The 17689-nt window shown below is 34.7% G+C and overlaps 3 protein-coding genes and 1 long non-coding RNA gene across 5 annotated transcripts; 1 reads left to right on the plus strand and 3 right to left on the minus strand.

Annotated features, from left to right (window-relative positions):
- On the minus strand, window positions 1–800 carry LOC122604307. Its single transcript, XM_043777193.1, has 3 exons — window positions 605–800; window positions 334–527; window positions 1–243 (listed from the first exon to the last, which is right to left on the minus strand). The coding sequence occupies exons 1-3, from the start codon at window positions 798–800 to the stop codon at window positions 1–3; spliced, it is 633 nt and encodes a 210-aa protein (XP_043633128.1).
- An 889-nt stretch (window positions 801–1689) lies between these two features.
- Window positions 1690–12135, minus strand: LOC122605044 (DNA polymerase I). Of its 2 annotated transcripts, XM_043777913.1 has the most exons (15): window positions 11793–12135; window positions 10600–10828; window positions 10429–10508; window positions 9947–9985; window positions 9542–9560; window positions 8961–9014; window positions 5314–5441; window positions 4708–4776; window positions 4362–4447; window positions 4085–4194; window positions 3301–3351; window positions 3018–3076; window positions 2646–2690; window positions 2387–2461; window positions 1690–2015 (listed from the first exon to the last, which is right to left on the minus strand). In XM_043777913.1, exons 1-15 carry the CDS (start codon window positions 11919–11921, stop codon window positions 1896–1898), a joined length of 1293 nt encoding a protein of 430 aa, XP_043633848.1. In that variant the 5' UTR covers window positions 11922–12135; the 3' UTR covers window positions 1690–1895. The 2 variants fall into 2 exon arrangements, with proteins under 2 accessions (XP_043633848.1, XP_043633849.1); XM_043777914.1 differs by lacking the exon at window positions 8961–9014.
- A 1166-nt stretch (window positions 12136–13301) lies between these two features.
- LOC122604308 lies at window positions 13302–14537 on the plus strand. Its single transcript, XM_043777194.1, has 2 exons — window positions 13302–13925; window positions 14298–14537. The coding sequence occupies exons 1-2, from the start codon at window positions 13485–13487 to the stop codon at window positions 14535–14537; spliced, it is 681 nt and encodes a 226-aa protein (XP_043633129.1). The 5' UTR covers window positions 13302–13484.
- A 319-nt stretch (window positions 14538–14856) lies between these two features.
- Window positions 14857–17062, minus strand: LOC122602579. Its single transcript, XR_006324323.1, has 4 exons — window positions 16865–17062; window positions 16692–16765; window positions 15509–15613; window positions 14857–15063 (listed from the first exon to the last, which is right to left on the minus strand). It is a non-coding gene; the product is annotated as an uncharacterized LOC122602579 (long non-coding RNA).
- Between the last annotated feature and the right edge of the window lie 627 nt (window positions 17063–17689).

Below are 17689 nucleotides of genomic sequence, written 5' to 3' on the forward strand. Positions count from 1 at the left end.
CTAGTCGTCATCGCTAAAGTATGACTCAACGGTAGGCGGCACGTATTCTTCCTCGTCCGCCCTCATGCTATTCTCCCATACATGATCCACCAAATCAGCCAATAACATGTTATGTGTTTTCCTGCTTCTAACCGCATTTGAGTTCTCAATCCGCTTCTCCATTGGAATTTCTTGCATCCAATATTCCTCGTTTAAAGTCGGGTCGTGCTCGTAGAAGTCTTGGCAGAAAGCTTTGTCTTCATCCTGCAAAGTCATGTTATGTAAAATAATACATGTATATAACACGTCATATATCCTCACTTTGGTCCAAAACCGTGATGGAAAGCTAATAACTTTCCAACGCTTCTTCAACACGCCAAAAGCTCGTCCAATATCCTTTCTCGCCGACTCCTGTTTTTTCTTGAAGTATTTTCTTTTGTCATCAATTGGGTCGGTTAATGACTTCACAAAGGTAGCATACTTTGGATAGATGTCATCACTCAAATAATATCCGGCTTTGTAATAATTGTCGTTTGCATAAAAAGGAGCTGCAATTTATAAATTTAATACGTTATATAATGTTGAAGTTTATACTAATTATAATGTCAAATTTTGTAATTCTAACCTGTAGGTGCCAACCCGGAAATAAGTTCTTCAAGTATGGGCAACGACTCAAATACGTTGATGTCATTGTTTGAACCTTGCTGCCCAAAATAAGCGTTCCAAATCCGCAAATCAGTCGATGCGACAGCCTGAAGTATCATGGACGGCTGCCCAATATCCCCTCGTGTATGCATACCACGCCATGCGGTAGGACACATCTCTCACACCCAATGCATGCAATCAATACTACCTATCATGATCGGTTGAACCGCCACTTGACGAAGAACTAGAAGATGAAAACTCATCGATATCTTCCATATTTGTTAAATAATGTAATGTTTTTTGTATAATTTTTGGAAGGGTTGTTGGTTTTGTTTTAGTTTTGTGTTGGTTTTTTGTGTAGGTTTAATATAGATGGGTAGTATATATATAGGAAGAAAAGAAAAGAAAAAAAAATAAATTTGAAAACTAACCATTGGGGATCAAAATCACGGAAATCATAGTTTGGTCAAAGGCATATTGGGCGAGGTATATATTCCGCCAGAAGGGAGAGGGGCGCATTCGGAAGGGGGGTGGTGTTTTGGGCGAGATATAAGGAAACACGCCCCACTCCGTATAGCCTTACCAAGTTATTCGTCTAAGTTTCATCAAAAGAACGGGGTCATCCACCTAGTTATTCCACTTTTTTGTTGACTTTTTTCTCGTTTGTCTAGATAATTTAGCCTCTATTTCTCGTCCAAACAATCCAAATATTTTGGCTAAAAATATATAAATGTTTATATCATCTGTATAACATATTTATTCGATATAATTATATCAGTTCTTGTAAATGTCTCTTTTCCAAAGGTACTCCGAGGCCATAAGTAGTTGATAACTTCACATAGATATCAACATACCATAAATGCTAAAATCGTGCCATGAAAAGCCTTTTTACAAATGAGAAGTGACCTTTAAAGTTACTCGTATGATTTTCTTTTCAAACGGATGCCATCTATTTCATTATAGATTTTGCTTTCGAGAACCTACGAGCTTTGAAGGAGGTTTTCCTTCGATTTAGTATGTTTGGGTAATTGGGAACTCATACCATAAGAATGTTCCACAGTTTTATGGAACCAAAACATGACGAGTTTTTGATTTAAACAAGGTTAGGCTGAAATGATGCCAAAACTTTACATTCTCATCTTAATGCACAAGTGTATGCAAGACTTGCTAAGAACTTTCTTTGTAGCTTTGGTCAATAATAGAACTTTGATCAGTGTAACATCCATTAATATCAGTTAGTTTGCCGTGTCGCATAATATATATCGTTAAGCTCATGTCTTTTCAAGCTTCTTCCATAGATAGAACACCCTTCTTATAACTGAATCAAGCGAAAACCCTTCTGCATAAGCACCCATCGCTGTCAATAGGTTGGTAAATTTCTCCCCATTGTCCTGTTTCATACATAACTCATTAACTCATCAAACCAGAGGAAATACTAAATCTGAGGTGGCAATTCATCCCCTTTAGCTTCCATGGGTTGACTCGATTCATGGTTTGTTTTTAATGGGTCAAACAGGTCATTTGAGTCGAAGGGTTCAAAGTCATCCAAAGTGTAGTTTCTTAATCATTTTATCACCCCCACCCCGGGAATAACAAATAAAACAGATAACTAGTCGTATTGAATAGTATGTGTCTGTAATTAAAATTTCAGATAAAACGTGTTCGATAAGTAACCCGAAGTAAACCCTACTCGATACAAAAGATTACCCTACTTGCCATCTCTAACAAAAGTGCTAGGAGATACCAGATGTAAAGGACCAACCTCGGGCTTTTTAAAAACAAGATCATTGATAGAAAATGGAACCATGTAGTGTGGAAGATCTGAACGTAACAGAGCCTGCCATAACATATCAACACGTCACAAAAACCCTTAAAAGTATAATACCAAAGAATGCATGAATGCTTTAAATCCACAAATAATTAATCAAAAAGAAATGTCCAACCTTCTATTCCATACAAAACAATAGGTTAGTGACTGTTGGTAATTTAGAATGCAAGTTGTGATGTTGCTAATAACTTACCAATTCTTTGCTCAGCAAGGCCAGCTCCTTATTTGCTATCAAAGTCTGCAATGAAAATACAAAAAAATCAGTTATAAATTGTCTGATTGTGATACGAACCCATCCCATAATAGGCTCGCATCATGCCATAAGCTAGGTGTAGAAGTCACTCCCAAAAGCTAGCTCAAAGGAGGAGGGGACACCTAGGCTTATAAACCACCAACCAATCCCATACTTGGCCGATGTGGGATCATATCAGATTGTCTCATAATATAATCACAAAATTTGAAAGTTAATAACTTATTGACGTGATTGCAAACCTCTCCAAAACTTGTCAAAATACTACTAATAGCAATACACAATGTAAGTGAAGCATAATATAAGCAATTGAACCTTTTTTATTCGCTCCTCTTCAACCTGATCAATATGCTGCAACAAATTCTCCAACGAACCTGTTATATGTAGGTGAACAACTTAGAGACATCGTTTATTATACAATGACACCTGAAATAAAAACAAAACTGATATACAAACTATGGTAGAAGAAACTAAAAGACTGAAGGAAGCAGGAGGATATATAGAAAGAAGTTATTGATAGACAATTATATTTCGTCATCAAAAGTAGAACAGAAATGTAATCATTGATGTGAACTATAAACATTAAAAGTGTAAGTACCAAATCTTGATATTAGCTGCACCGCATGTACATCCCCAATTCCATCAACTCCTGCATTGACATACATTTATCAGATGCAAGAACTGTAACATATGTCATTAAGTAGCAAACAATAAGAGGCTGCAAAAATTTAGCCGGTCAGATGGTTTAAGTAAATTGTTGTTAATTTTTCTGAAACAGCTCAATATTTTATGGTTTGGAGCTTATAGGTTAGGAGTTGTTTGGGATTGCATTTCTTAATATTTTTATAAACCAAAACAGTAGTTCCAGAAAAATAACAACAATTTACTCAGATCTAATAAAATGCAAATAATCACTAGATATTTTTTGGCTGAAAAGTGATCATCTGTGATATCGTAGAGAGAAAAAGGAAATTTTGAAAAAGCATGTAGGGACATGCTTTTCAAAAAAGCCATTTTGAATTCATAAAATCTGTTTTCAAAACCAATCCCAAACAACACCTTAAAATAGCACTCAAACGACTCTTTTGCATTTTCTTAATATTTATATAAACAGGCGAGGTGTTAAAATAAGATTGCAAGAAAGTTAAAATCCTCAAATACAAAGCCATCTTTACTGATTTAATCCTTTCAAGGTAATGACATCCCTTCGTCAGCAAATGGACTGAAACTTCCATCTAATAAAACCAGCTAACATTTCATAAAATGAGCCGGAAAAAATCTGGTATATTTGTCACCAACATTTTTCATAAAACTAGCAGATGGACTGAAACTTCCATCTAATAAAACCAGCTAAAATTTTCATAAAATGAGCCGGAAACAACCTGGTATGTTATCGGATCTGTCACCAACAAGCGCCATTACATCAACAAACTGAGAAGGTTGTATTGCTCCATACTTTTTAGCAAAATCCTCCATTCCATATGAAACCATACTGTTGATACATGCCATATATCAACATATGATTGAAAGGGAAGCAGAAACCAAAGCAGCAGTTTTCAACAGCAGTTCCAGAAAAATAACAGCAATTTACTTTACCTTTTTGAGATTTGAGAACAATAAAAAAATTCAATTTTCTAAAAATAAAAAGAAGAAACTAACTCAAAACCACGAGGTGCTATTCGAAGAAGACGTAATGAAGGAGATAATATCTGGAAAAAGTCTTTATCAGGAGACACAACTCGAACCTGTGACAAAGCAACATAGCCACTACTAATTAGAACTTTGTAGCCAGTGACACTGCAGCATTTACAGCAGTTTGATAGACACAAGACTATTAAACCTAGGTTATTAGGTTTCCTATATTAACTCTCTCCGTCCAATACTAAATCTACTATACCTTCTATTGAACCATAAACAATAACGGTCCATACATACAAAGGCAACTACCAAGCTATAACAAAAGAACAATAGAATAATATCACGTATATAAAGAAGTTACAGTTACCTTAAATCCAGCATCAACACTGCGTAAGGCCATGGTCCCGATAACATCATCAGCTTCAACGCCGGGAACCTACCTTGAAAAATAAATGCATCATGAATAAAAGAAAACACAATGGATAAAGATTAAAAGAATTACTACAGGTGGGAAAATAAACCCTTTACTTATGAAGAGGTCAATTGGGTGAAAACATAAAATAGATGCAAGGGGAACATTCCGAATGGGTTGAAAAGCGCAAAAGAGGTAAAAAGCAAATAGAAAATATAAATAAAATGCATGCAGCCACATACCATATTTAAAGACTCGCATTATCATTTCAATAAATATAGTTTTTAAGATTATACAAGTCAAGTGATATTGATTTTGGGATTTCTAGCTCAGAAATTTTAATCTTTGGTGCTGCCTCTTGAGCATCTGAAAATAATAAGGGTTTATACTGGAGCATGGGAGTCCAACACTCCAACACTGGATCCACACAATGATACAAACACCATTATTTATTTAATTTTATTTAATATAACTTCATTGGAGGTATAGCCCCCAGGCCCCAGTACCACAAACCCCCTGACCCACCCATTTTGCCTACACTAAATATGACAGACCTCTTACCTCAATGACTTTGATTGACATTGCCTTGATAGAAGCTTTTAGGTATTGAAGGCCCTGCACTATCGTATCTGGAGTTGGTGGACGGTTGCTCTTGTATGAAGGGTAGAGAGTGTGACGAAAGGTCTGGCCTAAGAAAGATATGAAGAATGTGAATCTGACCAATATTCAACCAGCGTTACAAAGAAATATTATAAGTTTGTCTTATGATTATGTGATGAAGAAGCAAAAAGCTGAATAGAACGATATAATAAAGGAATTAAAGAAGCCAGCAGCGAAGAAAAATGGCTATCTAGTTGACAATAAGAGTAGTCGGAGTACATTAATCATGCAACCATAACTCTAAAAAAGGATTTTGATAAATATATACCTTATGGATATGATTAACAAGCGCACTTTCATAAGTTCATAACCATTTTTAGTGGTTAGTTGTTGATGTTAAGAGCTAACATTATGCAAGAAGCAGGGAAAAATCACTTTTGATATGTTTCTGCTATTATTAAATTTCACTAATCAAGTTGTCATAACATAAATTGAACTTTAATGGTTCTGAGCTTAAATTTAATGCGGTATCTTCATATTTATACATGGAAAATTGAAAACTCGATTTACTTAAAAAATTAAACTTTCTTATTAAAAAGATCTACAATCTATTAAATTTAACTTAAAACTCAAATTGTGTAAGATTAGAGTTTCCTATTTGAAAAGTCTTTTTACAGTTAATTAAATTTATCTTAATCTCAATTTAGATATAAAAAATATTTCTACTATTATTAAATTTAATTTATATACTAATAACTAGAATTCAATATAACATATACAGACAATTTCTAATATATGATATATATATATTAGTAATAATGGGTAACACTCCGGTAAGAACACTCTTAAAATAAGAACGGTGAGAACACTTAAAAACATCCTTTTGATGCATTAAACGTCCATAAAACTAACATAGAGCATAACTAATTATCATTATTTAAGTGTTTGACAACACATTGATCTGTCAAAATCGAAAAATTCAAGTTCTTTTTTATGCATCATTTTGATGAATATGCATTCAAGATGGATGCACAAAACAAAAACATGATTTTCTCGATTTTGACAGACCAATGTGTTGATAAACACTTAAATAATTATAATTAGTTATACACTATGTTAGTTTTATGGACTTTTAATGCATCAAAATGTAATTTTTAAGTGTTGTTCTTATTTGATTGTCCCCTAGTAATAATAACCTAATTATCTGATATGAATCAAAGGTCGTAAGGAGAAGATGGGCCTAATGGTCCAGGGGTTTAGGGCCGGTTAAGATATTATTATTATTATTATTATTATTATTATTATTATTATTATTATTATTATTATTATTAGGAAAGTATTATTATTTATTATTGTTATAGATATCCTACCTTTGATATTATTTAGTTAGCTTGCTAATCAAGCTATAAGATTAGTATTTATATAGATCATTAGGGTTGTAATATTATTATGGATGAATCAAATTGAGGTCTTATGACTTTTAGGAGATCCTTGCTTCTCGAATTGCAAGAACCTCTTTTATCGTTTTCTTGGTTTATTGTACTTATTGATACGAATCTGATTGGGTTCGTATCAATTGGTATTAGAGCCCTCAATCCTCTTGACTGTGGGTTAGACAGCAACATTTGTAAAATCAACAGCGATGTAGCAGTTAATGGCATACAAACAGGAAGGTACTGTGATTGATTACTGCAAATCGTTTCAAATACTATTCGATCAGGTTAGAGATTTCGAAAAACTTTCTGAATTCTATGGTATATACCTATTCATCAATGGGTTAAAACCTGAAATCAAGGAAATATTTGAGGACTGGAATCAATATAGCTGCACTAAGGTGAAAGATGCAATTTCATTAGCTTTAAAAATTGATTCTAATGGCTTGCGAGATTCTCTCTCCATTTGATTCTAATTCTTCTTTTCATAACCGCGATTTGGAATTTGATATCAATATCACTCTTGGGGAATTGATGAAAGATAATGAGTTCTTTAGGAATGGAAAGATTCAAGCAACGATTTTAGAAGTAAAGTAGAAGATGATGAAGTCGACATCCATGAAGAAATCGCAGATGCATTACTATATAATGAAGAACCTGATTTATGCATCAACAATGAAGATCAAATGCAACACGCTGGTGTCTTCTTGGAGTTACACATCAGCCATTAACCACATGTTAAACCAACGATGGTGGATGAGAATCAGTGTGATGTTGATCCTATCAAACCTTCGGCTATCATGGTGGTAGAATTAGGTCATCATTTCATTGAAAATAATGAGGGTACATGGGTGCTAGGTGAGAATGCCTTGCTGAAAGTTTTACTTAATCAACCTGCTACTGGGAAAACTTTTGCTCAGCAAGACAAAGTTGATATGAGGTTGAAGTGGCAGTATAAGGATTTTACTGAGCAGTCTTCAAAAGACTCTACTTGTTATAGGCTTAAGGTATGGTCCATGATTGAGTCTGTATTACAACCTTACGCTCAGCAAGTTTTGGAATTTCAAGTCATCATATGGGATCCGGGAATCACCTGAAGCAGTTTTTAAAGCCACACCTTGAGGACAAGGTGTGTTTTGGGGGCGGGAGTAATGATATTAATCAAAGGTCGTAAGGAGAAGATGGGCCTAATGGTCCAGGGGTTTAGGGCCGGTTAAGAGATCATTGTTGTTGGTGTTGTTGTTATTATTTATTATTGCTATAGATATCCTACCTTTAATATTATTTAGTTAGCTTGCTAATCAAGCTATAGGATTAGTATTTATAAAGATCATTAGGGTTGTAATATTATTATGGATGAATCAAATTGAGGTCTTATGACTTTTAGGAGATCCTTGCTTCTCGAATTGCAAGAACCCCTTTTATCGTTTTCTTGGTTTATTGTACTTATTGATACGAATCTGATTGGGTTCATATCATTAACATATTTTAATGTTTTTGCTTACTTAAGTTAAATTTACAGAGGTATAAAATCTCATTTAGCACTTAACATAAATGAAGGGTATATTCGGCAAAATCTCAATATATCAAGGGATATACTAGTCTAGAAACATATGGATAGGACGACATAAAACACGCCTAGACTTAAGACTACAGCATTTCAACCCCCATTGGTCAACTTCAGTAAATATGTAACAAGAGTTAATTTTACGACCATCATTAGAACCCACATGCAACATGCCAAGTGACCATGTGGAATTAAGTTTTAAACAGTGTCTTTTCTTATACAGAGAGAAGACAGCTTATAAGGCAATCACCATTATACCTTTCATTCATATGTGTTATTCTATGAATGAGCTGATACTCATAGGCTCATAGCTCACACTAAATCTAACATGTCAAGGATTTGAGTTCATTCATGACTCGTTTTCATCATCTGATGAAAGAGGAAGCCATTTAAAGCAACAATAAAGTAAGAATGATCCTCAAAAATTGAAATCCGAAGATTTGAAGAAAAGAAAAAGTCCAGACTTTCCTGAATTGGGACACCAAAACACATGGCACCTGAACTGAACGGAAAGAAATACGTCTTTTATGAAATCATTTCGCACGAGTCCTTTTTTAAAAATTTGAGATATGATGATTAGGAAAAACAGAAAAGAGAAAAAAGCATACCTTTTGCCATAAATTTTTGGCTGGACGACTGAGGCATATTACCAAAGCAAAACCCTGAAAATATAAGTTATCAAACTGGGCCTATATCTATGCGTATTAGCAGTTAGCAACTTAGCAATCATAAACATTCATAAACTAGCAGACAGTAGATCTGGAGGAAGTTTATAAGTAGAATCCACAAGCTCTATCAAGAATATTTTCATAGACAAAGTACGAAGAAAGTTCCTCATATCCTTGCAAGTTTCAGGTTGATGTTAATAAATGATTATGCAGGAAGAAAACACCATGATGACTCAAAGATAGAATACAATAAACTGACATAATTTAAACATATCTGATAAAACATAGCAAGGAGGGAAAAATATCATCAAATTCAAATGCCCATATGATCTAACACAGAATAACGTGAAAATAATGTGTTAGTCCCACGCCGTTGTTTACTGGTTTTATGTTTTATATCTAAGATGAATTGAGTAGTGAAGTATCAACCTGATCAAAAGGTTACAAACACTATAACACTGGCACATAAAAAATGATGGGAATTAACAACAAGAGTAGATTCCTCAAGGTTTAAGCCTCACCATCATGATCAAAAACCACCTGCATATTATAAAGATATAATGTGAGCAAAGTAGGAGAGAAAGGGGGGGGGGGGGGGGGGGGGGGGGGATAAGGATTTGATGTAGTATGAGAAGACCAAATAGCATATGCAGAAAGTAATACACAACAAGTCTAGGGAACAATCCAACATTTAGTTTCCAAAACCAAGCTTGCATTTACAAAATCCACATAACCAAAGAGAAAATCTTACCTATGAGGAATATGAGAAAATTACAAGAATAAAAATACAAATTTCGTCATTAAAATTTTATTATTGTAGGAACACTTTACTCCAATATTGACAATTGAACCGAAAGGGAAGATTGAAATTGCATAACCTCACTTCCCTAAACTAACAAAAAATATAGGAAGGGGAAGGTCCATACCGCCACATGTGAGGGGGTAAATTCCAAAACATCAATTATCTGTCAAGAAAAAATAATCAAAACAAGGAGATGTATCAGTTGCATTGTCATTTATCGATAAGATGCTTAATATAGTTATACACATAACATCAAGTAGGCGGGTAGGTCATTCGGCTCCTGATGTAAAGTTTGCTGAAAGAATTAGGGATACACGGATACAAATGAACCCCTTGACATTGCACACACTTTTAAACATCAAACAAAGGACCACATATCTTCAGATCAAACAAATAATGACAGACTCAAGCTGTATGTAATTTCCCATTCATTTGACAGGTTCGATTTATCAGAGTATGCTGAAAATGGCCCCATTCATAAGGTACAAATCTATAATATTTCTAAGACAATCCCCAAAATAAGTACCATCGAGGTCGTCCACATAGAAAGTACGTATTGAAAATAGAGCCTAAACCCCACGGCTAAAAAGCAAGAACATGGCTTACCAGTGACAAGGCCGTGGATATTGTCAATACCCAATCTCCATTACCATCCGCATTAGTCAGATGCCCATGATGTAGCTTTGCTAGCCAGTATAAAAAAGAAAAACAATTAGCATGCCTAAAATATTTGTAAACAGCGAACCAGATTCAGACTGGCAAAGCATAGCTTGTTACCAAGAAGCTTGTAATACGATCTGTAGATGATAGAGGTGCCATCAATAAGCATCACACGACCATTTGAAGAGTCGGTATTAACTAAATCATCTCTTTTCAGGGAAGAATCACAGGAGGTACTTTCCTTTGGTGACGATTCTCCTTCAATAATTCCCATATCTTTAAGAGACACAGCAGAAGCAGTTCCAGATATTTCTGATTTCAAAGAATTTGACACTTTCCGGTAACCCTGGATACCAGATTCAGATATCATTAACAAGAAAGATTGTTCTATAGCTGTCTCAAGTCTTCAAATAGATAAAAATCAGGACATGTATAGAATATATATATATATATATAGGATAGAGATCAAATAAGAAGGTACCTTAAGGAGAGAAGGTTCGTTTTTTATTTTTTTTAGCTTGTTTTTTTGAACTTTTTTTCTTTTTTTCACTTTTTTCATTCTCTCTTTAATTCACTAATCCCATAGAAAAATTCTAAAAAAATTTTAATAATATTTTTTTTTCAAAAGGGCGTAGCCCGTAAACTATAGGCGAAGCCGGTTGATCTATGGTGGAGCCATGATGGCTAAGGGCGAAGCCCGTTAGGTAGATCACCCCATCACCGATCACCCACTATGACCTATCATCCTCTATGACCTATCACTCCTACTAGCTACCCCTTACTAATATCCTTAAGGGCGAAGCCCGTACCGTACCCTTACATGTATCACTCACTAACTCGAGTTAAAAAAAAAAAAAAATGAATTTTTTTATGAATGAAAAAGGTGAAAAAATGAATAAAAAAAAAAAAAAACAAGCTAAAAAAAAATTAAAAAAAAAGGGACCTTCTCTCCCATTCTCTCCTTAAGAACCTTCTCTCCGGATCTCTACCCTATATATATATATAATTAAGCATTCTAATTCGGAGGCAGGCTCATGTACTTATTGACAAAGAAGATATGTTCTCAATTTGTATAAAAAACACGACGAAACCCACCAGTTCGAACTCCCATTGACATGATCGAAAACGACTTATTGGGGGCGAGACTAAACATTGGTTAAGACAACTGATGATACAAAACAAGTTCAAACTCCCATTGACATATCAAAACTTCTTATTGGAAACAAGACAAAATAAAATCATAAGACAACTGATACTACAAAACAGTTGCAGGCATTCCATCACAGAAAAGTTGGATTAAAAAAACACACCTTGGGAAAGCGTAAGCGTGAAGGATAAGAAGCGGGTGGTGATTTAGGAGTCTGGGTTAAAAAGCTTCTCCTTTGACAGCAGTAGAAAGCTCTACAAACTAAATGATTTGAAAACTGACGGCAGTTCATTTTTTATTCTATGTATATAAATTTTAAGCATAGGTTGTTGGTGGGTGAGTGGGTGGATTTCAATAGTGAAAACTGATGAACAGAAAAAGAAAGGTTCAAAGAGAGTATCATTGGTGTGGTCCTCCGGTAAGAGTTTCCATATCCTTTCTTTTCTAAGGGTTGTATGTTGCACGAAACCACCACCGCCCCTCCATCTCTACTCCCTTATAAAACCGAAAAAGGAGTTTTAAAATTATTCTTTTTTCCTTTTTTTTAAAAGCTTTTTACTACGGAGTATATTATATCAAACTTTTATTTCAAATTAAAAACTTTTTTCCATTGGAAGTAGAAGTTTTTGTCAATAACTTATTTTTCATCAAGTCATTACACTTTCTTTCTTGTTTAATTTAATGTTTTTTAAAAGATTTTAATCTCTTGAAAAGAAAGATTTTTATTTATTAGTCTTTGTGGGATATTCATTTGCACATGCAAAATTAAGTGCACATGAGGAAATAATTTCTGACCTTTAAATCAGTGTGATCCAACGGCCCAGATCACATCTGATCAATTAATACAAAATAAACATGGAGGGCTAATTTGGTAATTTCGCTCGATCAGTAACCCCCCCTAACACGCTCTGCTTCTCCCGCCTACCCTTTTCGTTTTCAATCAAACACGCAAAAACACACATTCACACACACACATAAACACACATACATTCTCTATCCTTCTCCGGCGATGATCAATTTTCCGGTAATTGATTCCGGTTATGTGATTTACGCACAGAAAAAGACGCACAAACTCTATCATTTTCCGATTACGGTAAAAATTCCGATTAGGTTTATTCAAATTTTTCGATTAGATCCGTGTTGTTAACTGATTCCGATTATATAATGTATTCGATTATTCTATTTTACGATTATTTATCATATTAGTTGCTCTATTTGATTTTGATTTCGAATTTTACATTTTTCCGATGGGGGGCTCACCAACATCATACGGCTCACCAACTTCACTTGCCTCTATGGGGGGCTCGCTCCGGGCTATAATCACGTAGTGTTTTAATTAGTTCTTACATGTAATGGTACATCCAAGTGCGAGTAGTTTAGCTTCGAAGCATTAGATTATTATTGCAGTTTATATTCGATTAAATTTGATGTTCTGTGTCTTAGTCATTTCTTTATTGAAGGTATTAATTGATGTTTTGTGTTTTACTCATTTTGTTACTATAATATGTCATTTTGTAGGTTAAGTTTTCGATTGATTATGAATTGTTTTCTTAGATTTTGTTTTTGTTTATTCAAATGTTTGTAAAGATATTGTTACATCGAATAAGAGGTGTAAATTGTCTCAAAATGAACAAAAGTTGTGTTTGAAGAAGGAGTTGGATGAGGAGGATGGTTTCCGTAGAATGAAAGTGAGGAGTACACCAACTCAACTTTGTGTTGCCATGACCGGTCTTAGTCAAATTAAGCAGCAGTTACTAAGAGATGTTGGATTTAGAGCTTTATTAGGGTTTAATATAAGTTCTTTACCAGGAAGGTTGGTATACTATGTAGTTTGACAGTTTTGATCCGGAAAAATATGGTTATTAAGACTGCTAAGGGTGATATTGCTTGTGATAGAGACGCGGTATATGACGTCTTTGGAATTACAAAGGGTGAGACTGTGATACTCTATACTCCATCACTTGAGAAATCCGATTTTGTTACCTTATGGTCGAAACAGTTTCAAGTTAGTAGCAAATTTGTTAGGAATAAGATGGTATCTTCTAGGATTACGGGGGATTTTCCGGCAGACAAGGTTTTTATAATGAATGTGCTCATGCTTTTTGTGAATACAATGGTGATATCATCGGGCAATAGATATAATCTTGATGTGTTGCATCATGTTGACCTTGATGTTGATCTGCGGTCCTATGATTGGTGTGGTTTTGTGTTACATTATTTGAAGTTAAGTAAGCAATACTGGGATCGGAACTCTCCATATCGTAATCCTTATTATGGACCTGCAACCTTTCTTTGTGTGAGTTTACTCTTACCAGTTCTATATATACTTTTCCTTTTCCTTTTTTATTATATTTTTTAATTTATTTGCTAGTTGGTTATATAATCTCTTAGTGATCCTTTTTTGATTGTGTGCCAATTCCATTGGCATTAACTTTCTTTGTAAATATCTGACCCATTTATGCTTAAAATCTCTTAGTGATTATATTTCAGTCCCATGGAGATTTACTTTTAAAATACAAAAGCAGAATTGATTGGTTATACAATCACTGGATGATTGTATTGAAATTCCTTTGTTTCAATTGAATCACATTTAGTCTTGTTTATGTATTCTTTGTTTTACCTAGTCATTTGATGATTTATGTAATATTTGTATTTTCCTTTTTTACAGTTGTTGTATCTAGACCGCACAAAATGTGACTCTCTCCCTGTCATTAGAGAGCGTCCCATATTCAAGAATTTGGTTGGTTTGATGAAGGCTAGGGAAAACAAAGAAGTTGCAATGTGTTCATTTGGGCAGTTGGATCTTTTTCCCATTGTTAGTGAAAAGGAAAAAGAAGATGAGGGATTTTTTGCAAATGATGAACTGAAGCATGTCAGTAGTTATTCGAAAGAGGTATTATTATTGTGACACTACTAGAAAAAGGACTATTCTTGACTCGCAATGCGCGTCGTAAAGGGGTCAGATGACGCGCAAATGCCCGTCAAGGATGGACCAGTCATAAATTTTCTTGACTCGCATTTAGGTGTCATCCTTTTATGACACACACTTATGACCCTCTATTTATGACCCTCTGTTTGTGCGTCATACCCTTATTTTTTTTTTAAAAAAAATATTTTTTTTCGAGTTCCTAATTTTCTATTAAATGATAATTAAAAACCTGATAATACAAAATTAAAAACACAAATATCAAAATAACGCATTTCATATATATCAAAACAACGCGTTTAATTCAAATACAAACTCATTTACAATTCTAAAGTTAACCATTACACATCTAAATAACGTTATTTAGATGTGAAACAAACTGCACAAGACAAGTAACAACTTAACAGTTGGAAACACCCAAATTTATAACTTTAATACTCAAACAGAACCTCTTGTATACCAAGCCTATGTGGTATAGCCAATTTTTTAGAACAGATCCCATCCTAGCCTGCAAAATATAAATAACATGTATGATCATCTCACACTAAAACTTCCATTTCATATATAACAGTAGCAACTGCAACTCGAAGTATCACATAAGATTGTGCAAAATCTAAAGCTTCTGGCCGAAAGTGTTCTACATCAATCCTACCTGTTCAAAACATACCCATTTTGAACTGCCCAATTGTCAACTCTAATACTGCATATATGGTACAATAGGAAAAACTTGATAAAGTAAGACATGGGCCAAACAAGTAACATAATCTGACACAAAAGGGCACTCAACATGAAATTCATGAGTTCATCAGAGGAGCATTTGTAGGCTGTAGCACCTAAAATGGCCAAGTGACACATAATTATGCATATTCACAATTCCAATCTCTATACTAAGCTGTTCATTTTATCTTGGTGATAAAGCAATAATTCATAAATTAAACTGAGAAATTTGTGACCTGAGAACCATGCTGATCACAGGTGACTAAACGAGGTACGGGAAATCGCATCTTTACTATAGCCTTGGCCATGTCAATAGGAGCTTGCAACAACTTTGCAAAAACCTGCAATTCAGTTATAAGTAGCATGTTAGAGTGCCAATTGCTGAGATATAAAGCGATTAAAGGAGTAAAGTGGTCTGATGGCCGTTAACGGGGCCTGACAGCTGTTAAAAAAACTGTTGGACAGTTTCTGCAGTGTTGTTTCTGCAGTTTTTACAACAGCTTGGCGGCAGTTTTGGAGCAGCTTTTTAACGCCTTTCGTTAGGAAAAATTGGACATATCCTATACCATTTCGAAGCCCTTGAACTCTACTTTTTAACACAATAGTTAGTTTACAGCAAAACCTGGCCCATGTAAATTTACAGGCCCTTGAAGTAGGCATGAAAGTGACTTTTTGACATTTTTTTTCAAACAATTCTAAATTCCCGAAATCGACCAAACCTTGGCTTTAGACCTCAAAAATATACAAATCTATATGCTTTTACATTTGAAACATGTTGGAACTGTCCATTTTGTAATTCGGGCTCAAACGGGTCAAACGGGCCAATGACTCAAACTTGGACACAACATAACCCTAATTTATACAAACTACTTCCAATGTATTCTAGTAGACTTACAAACATGCAAGCCACTTTATGCAAGTAATTATACAAACTCAAAGACACGTAAAGCCAACAACCTTCCTCTGCTCACTGATTAGATAAGCAAAATTATCAATATACGGAACCGCAAGCAACTTTGGCGTCAGATGGTTACGAAAAGCATATATTTCTCTAACTCCCTTTGAATTTCTTTGATACTTTATATCTAAAATGTAGCAAGGTTCACATGGTAAGAATTTACCTCTAATTTTGAATGTTTGATTAGTCAATGAGAATCCCTAATCTCACAAAGAGGTTCAATGAGCAAAATAGAAAATGACAACATTATGTCGTGATTGTACATTCTCCAATTTGCTTCCCAGCACAGCCTATATATTCTCTCTCGGCAATGAATCTATCTCGGGTAAAACCACAGATTCTACTTTATATATAGAAATAGTGGCAACAATACCAAATAAAATACATCCAACGTAACAACATTGAAGTCTGCTTGAGTAATAGACATGAAATACAATAGGCAAAAAGGAAAGAATCAACACCTGTAATCACTTATACAACATCCAAACCTGCTGCGACTTCTTTGCCTTATTAGTACTTCAAGCGGCTTCTCACCCTGCAAAATTGGCTATAATTAGTTTTCCATTAAGTTCAATTATATAATGCCTAAATGGTTATTTTCATTAATCACACAGAAGCAAAACATAGTTGTTACCTTGGGGAGCGAGAGCGAGATATGGAACGAGACCAGGGAGATATTATAGAACTGGACTGGGAGCGAGAGCGTGAACGATATCTTCTAGAACTTCTGCCCCTGCTTGGACTTCTACTACGCCTATATTGTCTGAAAATACATAAACCTCTTAGAACCACAAGCGTGCATAAAAGACTCATTTACACTCCATCGACATCAAATAAAATAGTGGATATTATTATGCGCAGGCTTCTTGAACATCCCTAAATCCACTATTAATATCCATAGGGGGAATTTGTTAGGTCACTCGCTCCAGACGTGACTACCGGAACCCTCTGAAGATTTGTTCAGAAATTATGTGAAGACCAGTGAACAACTTACTTGTACAGGAATCTGGATTTCACCAGATTTGTTCACTGGACTTCACTCTAGTCAAGATCTTTCCACTAAAGAACATTCTCACTAAAGTCGAAGACTGAAGTCTGAAGAAAAAAAGTCTAACAAATGACGGAGATCACTGGAAGACTTACCAGATCGCCTGACTAGAGTCCTTGACAGTGTTATAGACCTTACAAGTCTGAACACTGATTATGAGGAATTGACTTTATGCCTTTGCATGCTTTTACCCGGACAATCCATTTGTCTTTTGTTAAAAGCCTTACACGCATGTAAAGGTGGTTGGTTAATTAGAAGACAAGTCACTATCAAGTGACTTTATTCTTGTACTTTAATCAATGCATTTAAGGAATTAAAGTAATTTCCTTAAATACATGTAACCATATTTGTACGGCAAAAAGAATATTATATTTATTCTTTTTCCTATAAATACCAAGTCACTTCCCTCGT

The sequence above is a fragment of the Erigeron canadensis genome, chromosome 6 (assembly GCF_010389155.1).
Source record: "Erigeron canadensis isolate Cc75 chromosome 6, C_canadensis_v1, whole genome shotgun sequence".
In the NCBI taxonomy this organism is placed as follows: domain Eukaryota; kingdom Viridiplantae; phylum Streptophyta; class Magnoliopsida; order Asterales; family Asteraceae; genus Erigeron; species Erigeron canadensis.